The sequence below is a fragment of the Pseudopipra pipra genome, chromosome 19, assembly GCF_036250125.1.
Source record: "Pseudopipra pipra isolate bDixPip1 chromosome 19, bDixPip1.hap1, whole genome shotgun sequence".
In the NCBI taxonomy this organism is placed as follows: domain Eukaryota; kingdom Metazoa; phylum Chordata; class Aves; order Passeriformes; family Pipridae; genus Pseudopipra; species Pseudopipra pipra.
Genome location: NC_087567.1, coordinates 12787230 through 12808826, shown reverse-complemented (window position 1 = coordinate 12808826; position 21597 = coordinate 12787230). Strand labels below are relative to the sequence as shown.

The window sequence follows — 21597 nt, the reverse complement described above, 5'->3', positions numbered from 1 at the left end:
GATGCAGAGACATTAAAAGGCTTTTTAAAAACCATGACTACTGGGGCAAAGAAGCCATCGGGGAGAATACCTAGGGGGCTGTAAGGAAGAATCTGTGACATACAGGGAAGAAATGGTTGTGGATATTTTTCTCTGTCACAGCTTCTGTGCAGCCTTTTTTAGCCCTTCTTAAACATGCCATCACAGAGGCAGTGGCAGCATTACTGATGTCATTGTCTTTGACCAGCAGCAGATCCATCTTGCAGCCAGAACTGGCTGTGCCCATCATGGGGGCAACTCCTGGTGTCTTCTCACTGAACCCTCCCTTGCAGACTGTGCCTGCACCGCCAGGTAATGATGCCTTGTCATGTAAACCAAATACACCAGCAACTGACTGCAGGACAGAGAAGAGGGGAAAAAAATAGGAAGAGGGAGCCACAGAGAACATGAGGCAGAAGAGGGAGAAAACAGCAATGGGCTACAGGCCAGGGAGAAAGAAGGGAGAGAGAACCAGAATGAACAAGATGGAGACAAACAAAGAATAGCAATGAGCCAAAGGGCAGAGAGGGAGGGATTTTAAAACGAGGACAGTGAAGGGAACAGAGATTGACTGATAAATACCACAAAACCCTCGATGAGCTAAAGGGGAGAGAATTAAATTATGGGCAGACGAAGACAGACAGAGAATGGTGAAGAGAAAAATGGGCTGTAGGACAGAGAGGGAAGAAATGAAAACATAGGGACAGGGACCTGGAATGAGAGTATCTAACAAAGAAAAAGTATACTTAGAATACAGGACAGAGAGACAGAGGAAATAAAAATGGGGGGGAGGTCATGAAGGGCTAGAGGGCACATGGGGAGAAGTTAAAAAAATTGAAAGACAGCTAAATGGAGAAAGACAAAAATAGTGCTGGGCTGCATGACTGAGAGAGAAGGAAAATGAGGGGTGGGAAACAGGACAGAAGGGCAGAAAGAAGAACAAAACACAGAGGTAGAAGAACAGAGAAAGAGGAGGAGGGTTTGGAGAATGAGAGAGGGAGAGGTACAGGGAAGTAAAAGAAAGGTGGGGTGGTAGGGATGGGATGCAGAGGAGGGGTGACACAGACCAATGGGTCCAAGAGTAACCGCAGCTTCCGCTCTCAGAGCTGCTGGGAGAATTTGACAGTTAGATCTATCTCTGTCTGTCTTTCTCGCTCCCTGACCTTTATTCTGTAGCTCCAGTGGCTTGGCTATCATCCACCTAAGACACTGAATGAATGTCTAACAGCTTTTACAGTATGAGGGTTCACAAATATACAGCCTCACACGTGAACACACTACATGGCTATGTTGTGCTTCTGGTTACACATACAGGCCTTACCGTGAAAGTCGGTGTAGGACTATGCTAAGAGGAATCCTTCCTCACCTGGAGAGGCACAGGAGATCCCAACACTCCTCTCCAGCAAGAATGACACGGTTTTCCCCTGAAATTTGCGGGGTCATGACTCAGACTTTGTCCCTGGCATTCCGCAGTCAAATGAGCACTTCTCGGAAAGCACCGCTACCAGAATACATAGCCACTACAGTGACCCACGGCCTCCGGGAACAGGACAACCTCGGAAGGCTGCGGGCCGCACTAGCCGCCCCAGCCGGCGCGGGCCGGGGGGAAGCGCTGAGGCCGCGCGGCCCCGCCCCGAGCGAGCGCGGGGGGGCGGAGGGGCGGGGCCGGCGCCAGGGAAGTGAGGTCACGCAGGATGGCGGCTCGGGGCCCGCGGCGCTGAGGGGTCGCTCGCGCGGGTAATCCGCGTCCATCCTGCCCGGGAGCTGCGGCGGCGGTGCCGCCTGTGCCGCAAGTATCGAGCGGCAAGACCAGAGCCGCGATGGCATCCGGAGCCGCAGGACTGTGAAGCATCAGAGCGCGAGCCGACGGGCCGGGCAGAGCAACAGAACCGGGTCGCGGACGAGCCGAGCTGCCGTCATGGAGCTGAGGGTTGGGAACCGGTATCGGCTCGGCCGGAAGATCGGGAGCGGCTCCTTCGGGGACATCTACCTTGGTATGAAGGGTTGGCTCGCCGGGGGCTGACCTGGCGGTTCTGTGGCTCTGTGGAGAATACGGGGGGCCGAACCGGGTCGAGCGCTGGGCGCTGCTCTTTGCCCGGCCCGCGCACAGCCCCCGGCTGAGGTTGGGCCGGGGGCAACCCCCGGAACCTCATTCACCTTGTTTGCAGCTGAGGCTGCGCTGCTGACCAAGAAATGCCCTTTGATGTGAAGTACCTTGCTAGGGGCACAGCAGTATCAATGTAATATTTCGTTGACATCATGTCCTAATTTGGACAGTGCGGAAATCGGGAATTCTGGCTGCCTGTTCCCATTGTCTGGTGACCTTGGGCACGGTTTGCACCTGTGAAATGGGGAGAAGGGTAAAAATCATCTAATTTAAAAGGAAAGAAAAAAACATATGCCCCAAAAAACCCACAACCCCCCACATTGAGAAAAACATTTTGGGAAAGAAACGTGTATCAGAGTTAAATATTGCCGCAGTGGACTAGGAAAAATTGCTGTCACAGGGATGTTTGTTTCTCCTGTGAGGCCTAAAAAAAAAATTCCACAGCTACAGGTGATTAGGTTGCAGTTCAAAAAAACCTTAAGTCCTTCAAAGAATCCTCGTAGTTTGGCTAATCCTGTTGCTTGACTGTCACCCTAATCGTGATTGACATGCAATTGTAGAATGTGCAGGATTGGAATTGTCTTTGTTTATCCATTTCTATAGCTATCTAACATAACAGCCTACTGGTTATGATTATGACAAGCACAAGTGGTAGGTACATCAAGTTTTGAAAGCCAGTGTTTTTAAAATGCTCAATATATTATGCAAACTCTCAAGCCACATGAAATGGGTTAAATCCAAAGAAATAAGGACTTTATGTCTTGTCCCATAGAAACAAGTACTCTGCTTTTGAAAATCGCGTTAACTTTGAAAAGCAAATCAAGAAGCAGGGGGAAGGAGCTTAGGTATATTTATTGCATATTTGTGGAAGGTAAAGGCAATGTCACTTGATAATGTATGTGGTATGTCTGGCAGTGCATGCAGTATGAGTGGTGGGGGGAGTTCTTTCTAGACAGCAGTGTTTCATGTTGCAGTGCACAGCTGGCATTCCAAAATAATTCATTAGTTATAGCTGCTTGTTTACAGATAGTGAAATACTGGTTATCCGTAATACAGATCATGTACCTGATGGAAAATCCACATTTCTGACACGATATGTAGTTGTCTAGAGACAGAGAACGTGATTCTTCCTCTCTGCAATGCTTGCATGGAAGATTGAAGACTTGTGAGAAGGATTGTGGTAATGTTTGTGCAAAAATCCTTGTTAGCTACTGTTGGGATTTTGGGTGGTGATTAAGACAGCAGTTAAAGTCTGAAAAGTCTTAGATGATTTAAAAAACTCTTAACATTTGATTACTGTTCAAATAAATCTGTTTATATTATAGTATAGCTTTAAAGTGTAAGTAAAAGAAATTTTTTTTTATCTGACACTTTTTATGCGTATAGCTCACACCAGTAAAGTTGCACAGAAAGTAGTAGTTCGCTATATATTAGTATTAATGGCATGCTACATTTTGCACAATAAATTCTCCAATTTTTACATTTTCTTTTTATTTCTAAATACTGTCATGAATTTACATTTAGGGGCTTATTGCAAATGTCATGCCTGAGCCAGTAATTAGCACAGAAGTACGTGAGTGAAAGATCCAGCTCGTGGCATAGGTTTATTTTTCCAGGGGAAATTACTGTTTCTCAGGACCTGAAGCCTTTTGTAGACCCCCGTTTGGTTTGCCTGTCATTATTGTGTAGAACAGACATTTGAAAACTGTGCTTTTTGTGATAATGAAATGTGATTGGGTTTTTAAAAAATCAGATTTCTGCTTGGTGTTGTTCAGATTGCACAGCAGACATAAGTGTGTTAAAATAACTTTTCAAGTTATTTCAGAAGTCATAAATTATTTTTAAGTACATGTGCCTTCTGATAGCCCTCAGTGAATTTTAGATTACTTCAGTATATTTCCAGCTCGGTTTTATGCTTTGAAACAGAAAATTTGATTATTTTTGCCTGTTTCCAGTCCCCAGTGTTTGTTTTTGTTTTAAATGCAGCTACAAGGGTGTTGAAGACATTCCAGAATAGAGGGGAGGGACTTCCTGCCTTTTCCCAACCCTTCCCTCTTCCCCTTCTTTGGCATAAACACTAACAGCACCACTGTTAGTATCATAGTCCTTCCATATTTTTTCCTATTCTCCCTCATACCTCAAAATTTGCCTTCTGGAATTTGGAAGGGGGGTCTGTGGGACAGGATTTTGAAATGTAAGGCACTGTTGTAAATAAAGGAGTATGGATAACTGAAGAAAAGAAAATTTAGGAATTTACCTAAGTTTCCTTTCAGAGGAAGATATGAAAGAAATAGATTTCTAGATATTATAACTAGTATGAAACATGGACAAGAGTGAGGGGATCAGAGTAGGCATTTGTTTTGTTGCCCAGACCATGAGGTCAAGTAAATACAAGTCACAAAGACATTGCAGTCATTGTGTTTTCATGGTTCCTTGCATTACGTGTATATTTTTCTTAATAAATTTTGGGTTATAAACTGATTAAAATAACATCCAAAGCCTTCCTTACAGGAGAGGACTTTGTAATACCACGTAAATTGGAATTTTGGAGTTAAAAGAAAATACTTCCACAACTTTAGACTTGCTTTTCCACTTACAAATGCTGACTTCTTATTATACTTCTTGTCATTATCTGTCTTAATTGGTTTGTGTGACTCCCCAAAAGGGCATTATGGAACTGGCAGAGGTATAGATAAGGGAAATGGGAAATAATATGCAGTAATTAAAATTTACTTATGGAAAGAATGACAAGAATTTGAGAAGAGTTACAGGAAAGTGAAGCAGGGTAAAAGTCTATACAATGTTAATTGTGGCAAAAGTGAGTACAAAAAGATTGTTCACTGTTTCTTTAAAAAAAACCCTAGAGGACCTCAAGTTGGGCTTTTAGAAGTGGGGATCAGGTCAAACAGGTGATGTATTTCACATGATCCTTGACCATGAGGTAATGCAGAAAAGAGAAAGCCAAATTCTGAAAGTAGAGACTTGGCAATATGTCTAAAAAGTGTTACACATTTTCTTTTGTCATTTCCTGTTTCTTGATTATAGATAGTCTGTCTTCTAACGAGATAAAATCATAAGGTGTCAGGATATATCTGAAATATGTTGAGATTTACAGAAGTTATAGTCTCTATTTCCAAGGCATAAGAGGAGGTGATTTGAATACCTAGCATTTCTTGGGTTGACAGGGATTCATATGTGTAAATACTCATTCTGAGCACTTACACCACAAACTGGAAGTGGAAAGACACCCTTGAGAAGATGCACTCATTTTGGGTGGAGTTTTTTTTTTCATGGGATAGCAGCAATTTGGGTTTTTTGTGTTACAGTGTCTAATAGTTTTCTTTTTAAATACTGGTCTGTCAGAGAGTATCTGTAAGGTTTCAGAAGAATTTCTAGATAATTGTGGCTGAAAGTACTTAATAATCTCTGGGTGTTTGCCATTGAGAAATAGTTTGTCAATATTTGGTTTTTTTCAGTCTTGACAAAGGAAATGTATCTCAAAAATAATTTGACCAATGTTTTAAATTCTTGTGGTTTTAGGAACTGATATTGCTGCCGGAGAGGAGGTTGCAATTAAGTTGGAATGTGTGAAAACCAAACACCCTCAGCTCCACATCGAGAGTAAAATCTACAAAATGATGCAGGGTGGAGGCAAGCAAATTATTTTCTTTCTTCAAAGATTTAACTGGTTTTACATCTTTGTGTCTGCCACCTGGAAGTATTTAATGTCCAAGATCTCTTTTGACGAATAAGGAGAAGGTGGGAAAGGTAGCAGGATAGGTGAAGAGCAGCATCTCAGTTCTTCTTCAAGGGATGTAGAGTAGCAGTTCTGAATCCATGGCTACTAAACTTCACGATAACCACTAAGATCCTCTGATGTTGCTCACGGTCCCATGCTATTAAAACGTGAAGACCTTGTACAATGTAAAACAAAGTTCGGTCCCATCTAGCAGTACACTGATTTACTTATGATTCTCATGGGTCAGTGAAAGATTGTAGTCACTGTTTTGGACCATTTCATCTAACTTGCTTATAGTAGTAGCACAGTTCTGAACTTTTTTAGTTCAGGGTAATTTTTGTTGCATATGTTAGTATTTTTCCTTCTGAGTTAAAAATATCTCCTTGCTATGAGAACTCAAAGACAAAATGGCATTAGTAGTGGAGAATAGGAGTGAAGCAACTTCGGAGCTCCTGCAAGTATTCTGCTACAATAACTCTCATATATTTTGGAATCCTGTAAATGTAAGATTCCCGTGCAGTTCTGGGACATAAACCTGGTGTAGTTAAGTTTTGCTTTTGTTTCATAGTCCCTGGAATTCTTCCTAAATGAGGCTATATTTTGCGTGAAGTTTACATTCCACACTGTGTCTCAAATGCAAAATACAGTAATAAGATGTCTGGATAATAATGTGTATTTGCATTTAGGTATTTTTTAATTCCTGCCTCATTCAGTTGCCAGCTGCGTGTAACCAGAATAGATTTCATAGAGTAAAACGCTTCCCTTATGACCTTACTAAGGCTGTGATGGTGCGTACTTTCTGAGGATGGATGCTGTGAAGTCAGGTGGCAGAAGGTTGAGTTTCTACAGGTTTCTTTGTGAAGACAATTCAGGATAAAGTAATGCATATCAAGTAAAGGCAAGAGTTTAAATTGGGTGAATTATCACATTTCACACCAAAATGCATAGAATTAACTCAAAGTAAGACATTGGAAATTCTGAATAAGGCTACCTACATATAGGTTTATTTCAAAATATTTGAGCATTTCTACAGCTTTGTGTGAAATAAGATTCCTGAGTTTCTTCATAAATTTCAGCTAATTTTCATGCTCTCAAGCCAGATATATAATGCATATATAATGCATTTCCTAAACACCATTACTTTGGTAGAGATTCACCAAACAGCAAATACTATGGAACCGAAGGAAAGATAAGTATGAAGAAAATTCATTGCAAATTGAAATGAAAGAGACAGATATTTCATGGTGATCTTGCGGGCTTTGAAACTAAGTTGATTTCTAAGGCCTTCTTCAGTAATAATATCTAGTGATTTGACAGTGTCTTTATTTTCAGAGTTCCGATTTGTGCCTTGTTGCAGTCTTGGAGACTATATGGGAATTAATGTTTGTAAAATGCTTAAGGTTCAAATCCAGCAAAAATGCTTAATACTGTCAAATTATAAGCTAAGTACAAAGACTGGGAAGTTTTGGGGAAGAGGATAAAGGCTGTTTTTAGACCTCTCTTGCCATTATTTTGTATCGATTCTGCTGGAAGTTATCAAACAGTTCATTTTTTAATGTCTGAAGGTAGCATAATATATTAGGCTTCAGTGTAAATGGAAACATTCACAGTAACGACCCCCTTAGAGTTCATCTTAAGAGCCTTGAAGATACGTGCATGTGAACTGTGTAAATCAAATTGTTATACTGAATAAACTGTTTCCTTTTTTCTAGTGGGTATTCCCACAATTAAGTGGTGTGGAGCTGAAGGGGACTACAATGTTATGGTGATGGAGCTGTTGGGACCAAGTCTTGAAGATCTCTTCAATTTTTGTTCAAGGAAATTTAGCCTCAAGACAGTCCTGCTACTTGCTGACCAAATGGTAGGAAACTGTTCTGTTGTTCTTGATAGTGCAGCATGTTGGGATATTAAAATTTTCTGAGAAATCATAATCAACTACATTTTATTTCTGTAATTTAGAGATGAATAGACTGTATCATTAGAGAAAAGACTCAAAATTAGTTCTGTTTCGGTAAATCCAAACTACCTTATCAAAAGTGATTACCAAGTCTTAAATGATTTTTAAAAACTGGACCTGCACTGTTTGCAAACCAGGTGTTGCACTGCTCAAAGACAAAGAAATTTCCCCCAAGAAAGTTTTTGGAAATAAATATAAAGTAGACACAGGGAAAGACCTGGAAAGAAGGTTTATCTGTTGTCTTCTAAATTATGTTCTCGTTAATGCCCTTAGAGTTTACAGTAAAAAGTTTTTTTGCCTCTTTTACTATTAAGACAGTATCGCTAGTGTTTTTGTAAGAAAAAGGTGTATGCCTAACTAGTCTCTCGACAATGAGGTTTTTTGTTGTCTATACTTAGATTAGTCGAATTGAGTACATTCACTCTAAGAACTTCATCCACCGAGATGTGAAGCCAGATAACTTCCTAATGGGCCTGGGGAAGAAAGGCAATCTTGTCTACATAATAGACTTTGGACTAGCAAAGAAGTATCGAGATGCTCGAACTCACCAACATATTCCGTATCGTGAAAATAAAAACTTAACAGGAACTGCCCGTTATGCATCCATCAACACTCATCTTGGAATTGGTGAGCTGGGGAAAGCAATAAAGAGAAACTTGAAGTGTTGATGCACGTAATTTTAGTGAAAGTGGATGTTGCTTTATGGAGGCATAGTAGACAGTCTCTATTTTTGGCAGTAACAGTGCAGCATGTGTGGTCTTGCATCTCTTGATTGGGTGGGATTCAGTCAGTTTGTAATGCTCAGGAATTAGCACATTTTTTAATAACTGTAAGGGTAATAGGCTTTTTCTTGTAGTGAATGCGTTTATCATGGGCATAGTAAGTCTCCACTGTCTCTTGTTTTTCTAAGGGTTTCTATGACAGTCTTGTTGCACAGTCTTTTGTTTTTCCAGTAGAAAATAAAACCTAATGAGTTCACTTTTTTATGCTGTTGTAGAGCAATCTCGCAGAGATGACTTGGAGTCCTTGGGCTATGTACTGATGTATTTTAACCTGGGCTCCCTCCCCTGGCAGGGATTGAAAGCAGCAACAAAGAGGCAGAAATATGAACGTATCAGTGAAAAGAAAATGTCTACACCCATTGAGGTTTTGTGTAAAGGATATCCTTGTAAGTTACTCTTTTGTGACACTAGGCCTACGTGTTCATGTTTTAGTGGTATTTTTCTTTACGCTAAATTCTACCCGCATTTTTCACTTCTCTCTCTTTCCCCCTCCCTTCCCCCCACTTTCCCTCCTCTACCCATCACGATTTGGCACATCTCTGATAAAATACTCTGCTGTCAAGACTAGGATCTTTGTGTTCATAGAGCATTTATAATTATCCCATGTCTAAACTCTTGGTAAATAATAACTGTGATGCTCTGGAAGTGTAGCTTGGTACACCTGATTTGCGCTGTGTTTTGTGTGCGTGTGTTAGCTGGATAACTTGTAACAGACAAACAGCTTTTTAACAAACTACAGATTTCTCTATGTGTGTGGGTACTGTTTCATGGATAAATTGGATTGCACAGTCCATAGATGGACTTCTTAACCTATTGCAGTTGCCACTTGTCACACCAGGTTTGGCCTGCTGAAGGTTAGCATTTGAGAGAGGCATAAGAAACCCTCTTGGATCCTGGAATCATGCCTCAAAGCTGTTCTGTTTCTCAGTTTATTTGCACCACAACAATAACAAGGCATTTTTGATTCCTGAAAAATGATACTTAAATTTGTTTTAAAACTTCTTAACACTAGCTGTCATCAGACAATATTTTCATTTCGTGAGGAGTTATGTCTCTTCTTTGCCCCCTCTTGACTTTGGCAACTAGTTACGATGACAAGAGCTACAGTTTTTGTTCGGGTTGTTGGAAAATTCATTGTCTTTGATATGTTTCAAATGTTGCATCCTACATGTTCCTTTACATTCATGAATTATGGTTTTTCTCTGGTGTTAACAGGCAGGGAAGGCTAATCAACTTTTCTTGTACCATTTATTAAAATTTCTTCCTTAACATAAATTTTTAGTATCTTATTTCATCTGGAAAGATTTAAATTCAAAAGCTAGTCTTTTGATACTGCTATTTTCTCTGATGTATTGAATTCACTACAATTTTCCTTTTTTTTTTGCTGTGTAACTAATATTTTGTTTACCATCTAAAAACAAGCTTTCAGACTATTATGAATTAAAAAACTGTAGCATGACTTACGTGGGAAATTTGAGTCCCCTAGTTTTTGTATGTTTTGTGAGGTAGCAGAAGTGGATATGCGGCTTAACAAAGAGATGCTATTCCGTGTCCCACAAAAAATTGTATTAAGTCTATTCAAAGCAAAGTTTTAAGTCTCCCCCACCAACTGTTGGTTAAAAAACTGTGCTGATGGGTCCTCTCTGCTGTTGGCAAGTGAGAGCTTTGCCTCCTCTGTGATAGACTATTTTTCAGTGTTGTCTTGAGAGGTGGGTTATAGTGGTCCCCTTGGTAGATTTCTAGTATTAGGTCATTATTCTTTTTCTTATGTTTTGGAGATTCCCCACTTTTTGGGTTCAGGGTGGTTTGGTTTTATTTAGAATTATAAAAAGCAAATGTGAAGCCGAAGAGAAAAATCAGGCTTTCTTTAATTGCAGCGGAATTTGCCACATACTTGAATTTCTGCCGTTCTTTGCGTTTTGATGACAAACCGGACTATTCCTATCTAAGGCAATTATTCAGAAACCTCTTCCATCGACAAGGGTTCTCCTATGACTATGTATTTGACTGGAACATGCTGAAATTTGTGAGTAGCTGACATAGCTTTCTAAAACTTTTTAATTTTTAATGGTTTTGGTTGGTTTTTTTATTACATTGTCAGTTTTGAGTATCTTAACTGATACTGTGAGATTGTCCTCCCTTTTTCTTCCTGGCAGCTCTATTCTGTAGAAAAAAAGATCAGGAAATGAGGAAAGGCAGGAGATACAGGATCCATGGTATAAGGGTTGAATAACAACTAAGTTGAAATTACAGGGTTTTCAATGTGTAAGGCTTCTGAGACACTTCCATTAGGTCAGTCACCAGGTTAGGTTGTGGAATTATTATTTTTATCCCACCTTGATTTTCAGCATGGGTCATTTGCACCCGCTGGGGAGATGTCCAGCTGCCATAGCAGTATGTGTGTACTTTAGCATTTTGAAGACTATACCAGTAGCTGTATGAACAAAATTCATGGCAGTTCTAAAGAAACTTTACCAAAATAATTAATGCCATACCAGACTTCAATTTACATGTTGTCCAGTTCTTTCTTTTCAGTATTTTTATCCAAACATGTAGTTGTAAGCTCAGTAATCCCCAAGTTGTTCACTAGTCTTGACCCGCAGGGTGCAAGCAGAGCGGCTGAAGATGCTGAACGTGAAAGGCGAGAACGAGAGGAAAGGTTAAGACATACACGAAGTCCAGCTGTGCGTGGATTACCCTCCACTGCGTCCAGCAGGCTGAGAGGAACGCAAGATGTAGCTCCTCCTACTCCCCTTACCCCAACTTCACATGCTGGTAAGTAACCAAGTACCTGGGTAGGTGCGCCTTCTAGACTAATTTGCAGTTTGTCTCTGGTCAGAGTTTGGGTTTTTTGCTTGGTTTTTTTACCCCTTGGTTTTTAGTAGATCGAAGGTAATTATATACACTCATTACACGCTAATTGATACTTAAATTTCTGCGAATGTAAAACAAAGGCCTTGATTTCTCTTATTTGAATCTGTGGAATTTTTATGTGCAAACAGCAAAAGTGTAATTTTTCCAGTGAGCGTGTTAAAATTGCATTTCTCGTTATGAGAATCTAATGCAGTTTTTCTCACAGCCAACACCTCTCCTCGGCCGGTGTCTGGTATGGAACGAGAAAGGAAAGTGAGTATGAGATTGCATCGTGGAGCCCCAGTCAATATCTCCTCGTCTGACTTAACAGGCCGACAAGATACCTCTCGCATGTCAACTTCACAGGTAAAAAAAAAAACCCTATGTACTGAAAAAAATGAACGTGGTTTGATAAAGTTCATTTGCCAAAAGAACTTACTAGCTAATTGACATGATTTCATACTGATTTTGCAGATGATGTTTATTCATGTAAATACTTGACACTTAGCCTGAATGTGATGTGACTGTAAAGAATTATTTTTTTTTACCTTGACAGCAATAAGCATAGAATACTCCAAATAATAAAGTCATTGGTGTCTGAGATGATGCAAAATTGTCGAGAGACAGTATTTTTACCTATGATTATGAGATTTATCTCCTTTACTCATTGAGTTTCTTGTACCTGTTACCAATGAAGAAGCAGAGTAAGAGGCAATTGTGAGTCATGTTTCCTAATCAACCGAGCAGAGAGTATTGGTGCAGAAAAGACAATAGTTGAAGTATAGAGAGGTGTAATAGTGAAGAAATATAGTGTAGTGTTCTTAATTCAGAGCCAACAGGAGGCAACATACATGGATGATGGATGGGTTGCAGAAGGCTGATTTGAAGAGAAAGGCAGGATGAATGATAGTGATTCATAGTCAGCACTGAAATCATCCTTGTTGGTCACAGTGACTTAGCAAACAGACTTTAGGAATATTTCCTTTTAAAACTGACAGTGTTTAAATATGTTTTTAACTCTTTACTCTAAAAAATAAAAGTTTAGGCTGTAACATTCCTTTCTCAGCATATTCAGACAGTCTTGTCCCAAGCAGTGTGTGGCGTGGCTTTGTACAATTTACTTTTGGTCTTACTTAGAGAATGGGAATCACCCATACTATAGACATTCTGCAACATTACTGGGAAAGCAGTGTGTTAGGAGGACTGGTGCAGTGACCTAGGGGTTTTTTTCCATCATGTCTCAATGCTGTGCTGGAGTTCTAACTGCATAACTTTTGCCATGGACTCATTCCTCATTGACACTGACTCAGGGAACACTGACAAAAATTAACTCGGTTCCTGTTGGCTTCATCATTTAATTGGGGGAGTTAGTTATTTGGGATAGTACATGTTCTTATATGTGAAATCATAGTCCTGGAAAGAAGGCCTTTTTATTTAGATGGAGGCTGGGTGGATATTTCCAATGAAGACTGAGAGTGAATTGGCTTGGAGAAACAATTCTGCTGTAATAAAAGTGAAGTGGGATTTTTTTGGCTTTTAAGGTGAATGGGTTGTTAAACCATGTAGCTGCACAGATATATATGCTTGCACAAGGGATGAACTGTTCAGGAGCAGAAATGACTGCACGAGAATAGGGGATAGATGAGGTTTTCTGTATTCACTGTGGTGGCCAGTTTTGCCATCTTAAATTGTTCGCTGAACTGCAATGCTTGCCAGCAGAAATTCTCATGCTGAAATATTTTTATTTTAAATAGTATGAAAAAAAGAGAGTAGATTTGTGCATAGTTATGGATCTTGTAAATATGCATAAATACCTGATAAAAGAATGTAAAGAAGGTGCAACTAGACTCTTCACAGTGATATCTGGTGAATGGACAGTGGGCACAAATTGAAATATAAGAAATTCCATTTAAACATATGAATAAAATTTTTTACTATGGAAGTGGGCAAAGGCTGTAACAGGTTGCCCTAAGAGGTTCTGGAGTCTCCCTTTTCTGAATTACTTGGAGCCCAACTGGACTGAGTGGCCTGCTCTAGCTGACTGTGCTTTGTATCGTGGGATTAGACTACATGGTTTCCAGGGGCCCCTTTTGACCTTGGGTGTTCTGTGAGACTGTGATGCAGAATTCTCTCCAAGCCTTTACTCAAATGTAAAGATGGTTTCCTGGAGAAGTGTGTTTGCCCAGGGTTTGTCTCTGGCATTCTGAGCAAATCTCAGATGCTTTGTCTCCATTACCTGTCAGATAAATGAGTAATAGCAGTAACAGAAATAAATGCAGTGATGTCACTTGACTGTGTTAGGAGAGGGTATATCTTTGCTTTTTTTGCGATGTTAATGACATGTTACTTAGTGTGCAGGTGACACTTTGCTAAACTTTGTAAGATACGAGTAAGACCAGTGGGCTTGCAGATACAGATTTTGATTCTGCCTAGCTTGTAAAATGGGAATACTCTGAGACTGTGTAGGGCTGTGTGGGGTTTTTTTGAGTAGTCTTTGAACATCCAGATGTGTAATTTGTGATGTGGGCCAGCAGTACAGTCTGTCTTACTGGCACATCTCCATACCTGCCCTTTTAAACACTCTGCTCCAAGTATGCAATCACTTGGTTGACTTCTTTACAATCCCAGTAGCAGCCTAGTGGGGATCTTCATTCATCGTCTGTTGTTTTCATTTTAGTTCTTAATCAAGACACTGAACCACTGCTGGTATCTGCTTATAGTGACTGAATAATAGAATCACAGAATCAGAGAATTTTCTGAATTGGAATGGACCCACAAGGATCATCAAGTTCAACTCTTAAGTGAATTGCCCATAGAGGGATCAAACCCACAACCTTAGTGTTATTAACACCATGTTCTAACCAGCTGAGCTACTCTCAGGGTCATAGTGTGTGACTACAGTGTAATGTAAACAGATTCCCATGGGCCTGTTGTAATAGGAAGGCAAGAGAGATTTGCAGAGGGAATGGGCTGGGTTGGAATGGACCTTATGGATCATCTTGTCCTAACCCCTCTGCCATGGGCAGCAAATGTGGATAGAGCCTTCCCAAATCTTCGTTCGCGAAGCCTAGCCATGACTAAGTACGATACAGTAATGAACAGAAGTGGAGAGGTTATTTTCTGTCATTAATGAGATGGATTAGGAAAACAGGTTATATAATGCAAGAGTTTTAAATCCATTTCTTTCAGTTTGTCTGAAAGATAAGAGAACGTCTTGAGTTAGTTGGTGTAGTATTTGAGAGACAGTGATTTTAACAAGAACTAATGTTTATGCAGAAAACACATGAAGAACCTATTGCTTAAAATGAAAATCACACATGTAGAGAAAGGCAAAATAGAAGTCTAAATGAAGGTAGTCAGCTACTGAAAGAACTTCTAAAATAAGTAGATCATCTGTCCTCTTTGCCTTTGCATCAAAACTGGATTCATTTCTCAGTTGTGTATTTGAGTCTAAAGCAAGCCTAAATTACAGGCTTGTGTGCAATGAAGGGTTGTGATCTGTATTGGAGAGAAAGTCATACTGGCTGTTAAAAGATCCATCTGCTCTTAAGCTCTGTAAGTGAATTGTTCCCTAAGTCTTCTTTACATGTAGTTTTTAAATGTTAAGAGATGTAGTAAAGGAGGTAACGAGTATTCCAGTAAACACTACTATGAATCAGTGCTGTCGGTCCACATTGCACAGGCTGCATCCTGAAAGCAGTGGTTATCTCGAGAGTCTAGTTATGGGTGAGTAGCCTTCATTTCCTTCGACGAAAGATTCAGTCTGACTGTTCATGGTGTACAGTAAGTTGTTGTTTAATTTTTTTCTTGAATGCAGCATGTTCAACACCCAACAGTCAAAGCTGTGCCAAAATCCTACTGGTATATTCTCTCTATGTTTGGAAGAAAAGATTGGAGTGCTGCACAAAAAAATATTTGATTAAGTCTCTTTGACAGGAGAAGTTTCTAGAAGACTGTAGCCAACACTGGCATTGAACAACTTAGAGGCTGTGCCATACTTCCAATGCCTCTGCATTTTCCATTTCCTCATCAGCGAATCTTTCTCCGTATATCTCTCTTAATAGGCATCATACACTGTGTTGTTCTTCTGACCCTGTCAGCTTTCTTTGCGGATTAATGATTTGTTCCTTTTACATATCTCTTAATATGATGGAAATGTCCTATAGAAGTCTGAAATCAGAGCTGCTCAAAAGATAGAGTTGCTACTGGAAGTTCAAGTTGGATTTTTGTTAGACATCTTTATATATTGGGGCAGTGGAACTGTTACAAACTGCTGTCTTTTCCCCTACCTCAGAATAGCATTCCTTTCGAACACCATGGCAAGTAGCTGCTCGTCTCCTTTCGTTGGAAGGCAGCACTGGGTGAGTGCTTCTCATTAGACACCAAAACTTTGGATGGGGTGGGAAAAAAACTCTTTGGAAACATCCGACTTTGCTTCTTCTCACGTGATCTCAAAATTTTATTTGTGCCTTCTGGTCAGATGCTTGATAAAGCATTGATTTTTCTCTAACTTAAATATAAATGTTCTTCCAAAAGTTGAGTTATTGCTGCTGTTCCACTTGGACTCTTAAGCAGAATTGACAAGAATAGAATAGTGACTTAAAAAGTCCCTAAAATTGCTCAAGTATCATGAATGAAATAAAATAAGTCTAAATTTTAGCTGTTTGAGAATTATATGTCTTTCCAGGGATGTTGATGCAGCAGTATGTCATCCATTCAAAACCAGATCTGCTTCAGAATCATAAAAGCAAAATACTTGTATGAAGACTCAATTGCCAATATTACTCAAATGAGGCTCTGTCTTGTCATTCTACTACAGCCTTATCCATTTTTCACTGATTTATATTCTTCTCCATGCCCTATGAGCTCTCATTTTAAAAGTACACAGATCTATTCAGATGTACATTTAAAAAATGTTCACATACTAAGGAGAATCATTTGAACGTGAGCATCTCAGAGGTAGACAGGCTTGGATTTGGGTATTTAGAACTCTTTTCCACTGTTCATTGTAGTAGAAGTTTCTGTCTTTCTGTGTGCAGCTTTTGGCCTTTTAGTCTGTTCTGCTTTTGGCAATAGCAGGTTTCATCGGGAAAATAATAAGTTTCAGTTGGAATCTGAACCTTAATGGCTGAAGAATGCTTTTCTTAAGTATTTCAGGAGCTTCTTTGCTTTGCTTATTATTAAAAAAAGGCTGTGAAATTTTTCTGTTCCTTGATAAATTCTGTGGTATAGCTCTGTTTGCTGTCTCACTTTCTCTGTAAAGCCTATGCTTGCACTAATCTTATATCTCTAGTTGGTAAAGAATTCTGCTATTCCTCTTCTGTTTTCTCTTTCTGCTTTATGTGCTTGGCTGACTCTGCACAAGCTGCTTTGTGAACAGTTTGTAACATTAAACAGATCCAACTGTAAATGGCAGCTTAACACTTTAAAGACCAATTAAAAATAAAAAAATACATTAATAAATGCAAAAAAGCAAACCTAAAGCTTTGCATTGAAAAGCCTGTGTGCTGGAAACATGCAGATTGTGGTCTGCTCAGGGTTCTGCCTGCATTGGTTGGCCTTTATTGTATGCCTTAGTATTTGTAGCTGTCGACAGCTGAAACGAATACTGAATACTGATCCAGCTGCTTGGACATTTTTCGTTTCTTAAATTGCAGAGATGTTTTGTTGTTTTTCACTTTCACAGTGTGATATTTCAATAATGTTACACTCTTACTGCAGTAGGTCAAGCTATGGTAGTAAGTGGAATATCTTTTAACACAATGTCCCGGAAAAGCTGTTGAAAATAACTAATTTTTTTTAACCTTCTTAATGATACTTTTTCCCCAAAAACTTCAGTGTTCATTGAGTCTATTATTGCGCATTAGTAGTGTTTTCACCTGGTTCATTCTTTCTTCTGTGCTTGTTTATGCTCTGTTCACTTTTCTTCAAAACTTCTCCTCTGGCTGGAAAGGTGAATTTTCCATGTTAACTTCTAATAAAAGAGGAAAATTATAGGGAACTTTGTGTAGCTACAGGTGGGTGTAAAACATTGTGTAGCTCATTGGATTTTAAATTCACACACTTCTATTTGGCAATGAATTGTTTAAAAGTACATTGAGAGACACTTGTATGTTAACTGGATGTGACATGTGCTGATATTGTTTTGTTTTTTGGCTTTGGTAGATTCCTGCTCGGGTAACTACCAGTGTTCTCCAGTCTGCTGTGCACCGATGAAAATTATTTTGCCACGGAGGGCAGATAATGCATGGCTGATCTCCTGTTTTACCAATGGCTTTACTAGCAAAAATACCCTAAACTAGAGCGGAATTTGGAGTTCTCCGTGTGACCTAAAAGGCACTTGGAGGAATATGCACAGACTCCAGCAGCTGCCATTACAGGACGCTTTTGCCAGAAACCCAATGACCTTAAGAGAAACCCTGTGGTAACAGGGCTGGAAAAGAAGGATGGTTTACAGAGTTGACCGCCTGTTATTGGATGGTCATTTCAGTTTTCCCTCCACAGGCGGCAGACTTTACCCCCTTTTTATTATTCTACTGTAACTATAAATCTTTTACTTGGTTTAAGAAAGTTTTTTGTATCATTTTGCTAAAATTATTGGCTTAATTCTCTGTAAAGAACTCTTGCTTTTGTCTGATTTAAAAATGTAGAATATAAACAAACCTGAACTAAAGACAATGACTTGAAATTTCTTGTTTAAAAGGTTAGTCTGCCAGGGAACATGTAAATGAATCAAAACGATCTGATGTTATTTAAATTGTTTACTTTCATGTATGGGCCCATTCTGATTGAGTCGGTTTTCTCATGAAATTTTTAAAACTGTTAGTTTATTTTGCTGTTTGCTGTCTTCATTCACACTGGACATATAACTTTCTGTGTAACACAAAGGAATTTTTAATACTCATTCTTTTTCATAAAAGAGGAGAACTAAATACCCTGCAGGAGAGTCTTAAGTATAGTAAAGATTGTACAGATGGATTTCTTTTTTTGTAAAAAACATGAAGGACAAAGTGAAAGACCTGACATTTGAGGGATTTAGAACTTGACAGCTTGTCCTATCTCTCTGCTTAGTTTGAGTAAATGGATAGTTTCAAACATTGTTTTTACTGGGAAGATTTTGTTTCCGCATCTCTGAGGCTGGTTAGCTTGGAGGCTATTGCAAGTGGAAAATAGATGTTGCTACTGAGTCTTCAGTGAATTTGTGTGTTTCATTCAGCATTCACATGCTTATAAAAAAAATAAATGAATTGATATAGGCCTTTTGTGACACGCCAAGACTCAAAAAAGGAATTATTAAAAAAAAAACCAACAACAAAACGACAAAACCACCCCCAAACATAACAACCTATTCTTGCTGTGAAATCCTCAGAATTTTTACAATCCAGGTGCATACCATAATTAATTCTTAACTATATTCAACCTGAGTATGCCCAGAATCATTAGCTAGGCATAAATGACTCAACGTGCTCAAGTTGTCCAAAAAGCTGTTGTTAGCACCTATTGGTTATGAAATATGGGAAATTCCTCATATTGTTTGTTACTGTAAGTGGTCTCATAAAAGTAGGTGTTCTGTCTTCACGGTACTTGGAACAGTATCAGAACTATTATGAATGAAATAGTGGAAAATTCCATGTTGGAAATGAAAGTATATACAGAGATTTTGTTTGAACAGTTAGGTATTTTGAGAAATTCTTCCCTGCTTGGAAACAATTTTTTAAACGTGTATTGGTCTTCAAATTTTTATGGAGAGTAGTTTTTACTGTGTCTTCACGAATTCTTTTTTGCCCCTCTCAGAAGTCCACATACTAAATATTATCATTCTTCTTTGAGTGTTTTCATAACGTCAGCTATTTGCTTGTGTGTACTTCGGGTCAGACTGGGGAAACATGTTTGGGGAGAGTATAGTGGAAAAGCTTAAGAAGTTGATACACAGATAAGTTTGCATATGGGAATGACTTCCTCAGTTACTATAAACTTTGGTATTTTAGGCATGTGCACTACCATTTGAACAATTTTACACTTCACTGTGCTTTCCTTGTAAATATCTGTGGTTAATAATGTAATGTGTGAAGGATTTACAAAAGCAGCCTTTTTATTCTCTCTGTATCTGGACCATTAGATTGCTGTGCTATACTTAAAAGTTGACTGCAGACTTCTAGAATTGTAGTCACTTCTGGACAATTTTTGTCCTTCATAATGGTTAAATTCCATCATGCAGAAAATAGTTAGAATGTCTGTGTAAACCTATGTACTGAAAACTAGTATCTCGAAGCGCTTCATTTGTACTACCACTGTATTTGTGTACTTTAACAGTTGTGTAAATACATTCATATCAACTTCTATTCTTCTTCGGTGTAACTTACTTACAATGAATCCTTATCCTTTAGTTGATGCAACGTCTTTCTTTTTTTTTGTTTTTAGGGGTTTCTGTACCCACAAAGAATACTGTCAGTTGCAAACATTTGAAGATACTGTCTTAGTACCAAAACTTGCACTGAAGGATTTTGGTAGTTTGGTAGTTGTGATCAGAATGCAGCAGTTGGGGGATGCAGGAAGAAAGAGAAAGTATTAATTGCTTTGCTCACAGAAAGCATGTATTTTGTCTCTTTAAAGGTAAATGTTTTTGTTTGAATATCGCTTCATTTCCAGAAGTTGAATTTTCTTTCAAATGCTTTTGCTTATCAAGTAATACATGGTACTGATAAAGAAGTATGGTAAAAGAATTGAGACTGGTTCAGTTTTGGGAGCTAAGAAAAGAGCAAGAAAAATACTGAGCTCTATCCACAATGCCTTGTATAATAAAATCCTGGCTTTTGCTGTGTTATTCTCAAAAGTCTTCTTATAATCTGAGGGCAGATGCACCTTCAAGAATCCTTTCTGTTTCTTATTAGCAGGCCTTTAAAAGTTGGAAGGATATTTTCATTTATTCTCATAATTTTCATTTAGAACTGGTTATGTGCTTTTATGTGGAAAGTACCACCTATGCTGCTGTTTTACATAATCTTGAATGGTTACAGAGTCCTTGAGTTCTTCATGATAGAAGTACTTTAAAAACAATTGAAAATAAATCCTGTGCTTTAAGAGAGATATTAATTAAAAAACGTTTGAGTCTATATATTTAATGTTAACTTGACAGAAGTATTCAAAATATCCCTTGGATGACAGCATGTAGAACTCATCCTTTATTCTCCAGTGGGGTAAAACATCATAAGCACAACTATTTGTTTCCCCATGTCCCAAACCCAAGTGTAGCATTGACCCCTCATTGTAGCATACATGTTCATTTCAAGAATATTTCTCTTTGTAAAAGAATGAAATAAAAAGGTCTGTATTTTGTTCTTCAGCTTTCACTTTGCAAAAGCTGCACTTGGTGTGTACAAAATATCAAGTGAAAACAAACAACGCTGCTCGTTTTTTTAATAGTGCTGAGCTGTCTAGTCAGAAATCTAGATTTAATCTGGTTGTGAGGAATTGTAATCCATGAACTTAATCCTGCAGCAAAGTAGCTTTTAAAATTCACTGGATGAGACAAGTTAATAATAAAATGGTTTTACTGTGAAAAAATGCAGTACTTTGTTATTTAAAACAGTACATTTCCCTCTGGTTAATTTGGGCAACAATTATTGACTTTATATTATATGTCTAGATTTAAGTGACTGTTTGAACCTGAATTGTGTAGGCTATGTGTATTTTTCAATACTTTTGTACCAGGAGGGTGCTCAGAGGCCTGATCTTCAGTAAGAATCTGTTTCACAGCAAAATCCTACTAACTTTATCAGCAGATATTTGCACAGGATTAAGACTTTATGACTTTTTCTCAGACATTATTGTTTTTTTCTTGCCTAATATTGTTAAGACTGGTATGCTTTGGTTCTTCTATCAAAACCACATGCTACAGGCAGAGGGACAACAGAAAATGAAATGAGATCTATACATACAGAATCGACAAAAATACATCTTTGGACAAAAAATTTTAAGATCATGTTCTTTGTTAATCTCATTTTGGGAGAATTCTTGATTCAAAATGTGTAAGATCTAGGTCTGAGATACAGGTAAGCATAATGGACAGAGAATAATGTGGAAAAAGGAGAAATTGTGTGGATCATCCTAAAGTATCAAGCCCTAGTCTACTGTGTCTTCG

General features: G+C 38.7%; 1 protein-coding gene across 6 annotated transcripts in view; it reads left to right on the top strand.

Moving 5' to 3' along the window:
• Positions 1-1679: 1679 nt before the first annotated feature.
• The window catches only part of CSNK1D (casein kinase 1 delta), a 24186-nt gene continuing 4268 nt past the window's right edge, over positions 1680-21597 (top strand). For 2 of the 6 annotated variants that reach the window (XR_010435342.1, XR_010435341.1), the window contains exons 1-9: positions 1696-2012; positions 5666-5776; positions 7577-7725; positions 8220-8448; positions 8819-8989; positions 10481-10629; positions 11207-11378; positions 11683-11822; positions 19878-20069. Coding sequence is in view for 4 of the 6 variants with exons in the window: in XM_064676348.1 (XP_064532418.1) it covers positions 1937-2012; positions 5666-5776; positions 7577-7725; positions 8220-8448; positions 8819-8989; positions 10481-10629; positions 11207-11378; positions 11683-11822; positions 17622-17672 (1248 nt within the window). In the remaining 2 variants the exon portion in view is untranslated. Of the gene's footprint in view, positions 2013-5665; positions 5777-7576; positions 7726-8219; positions 8449-8818; positions 8990-10480; positions 10630-11206; positions 11379-11682; positions 11823-15750; positions 15818-17621; positions 19797-19877; positions 21434-21597 lie in introns of those variants that run through there. The other 4 variants (XM_064676350.1, XM_064676349.1, XM_064676348.1 and 1 more) reach the window with 4 other exon arrangements.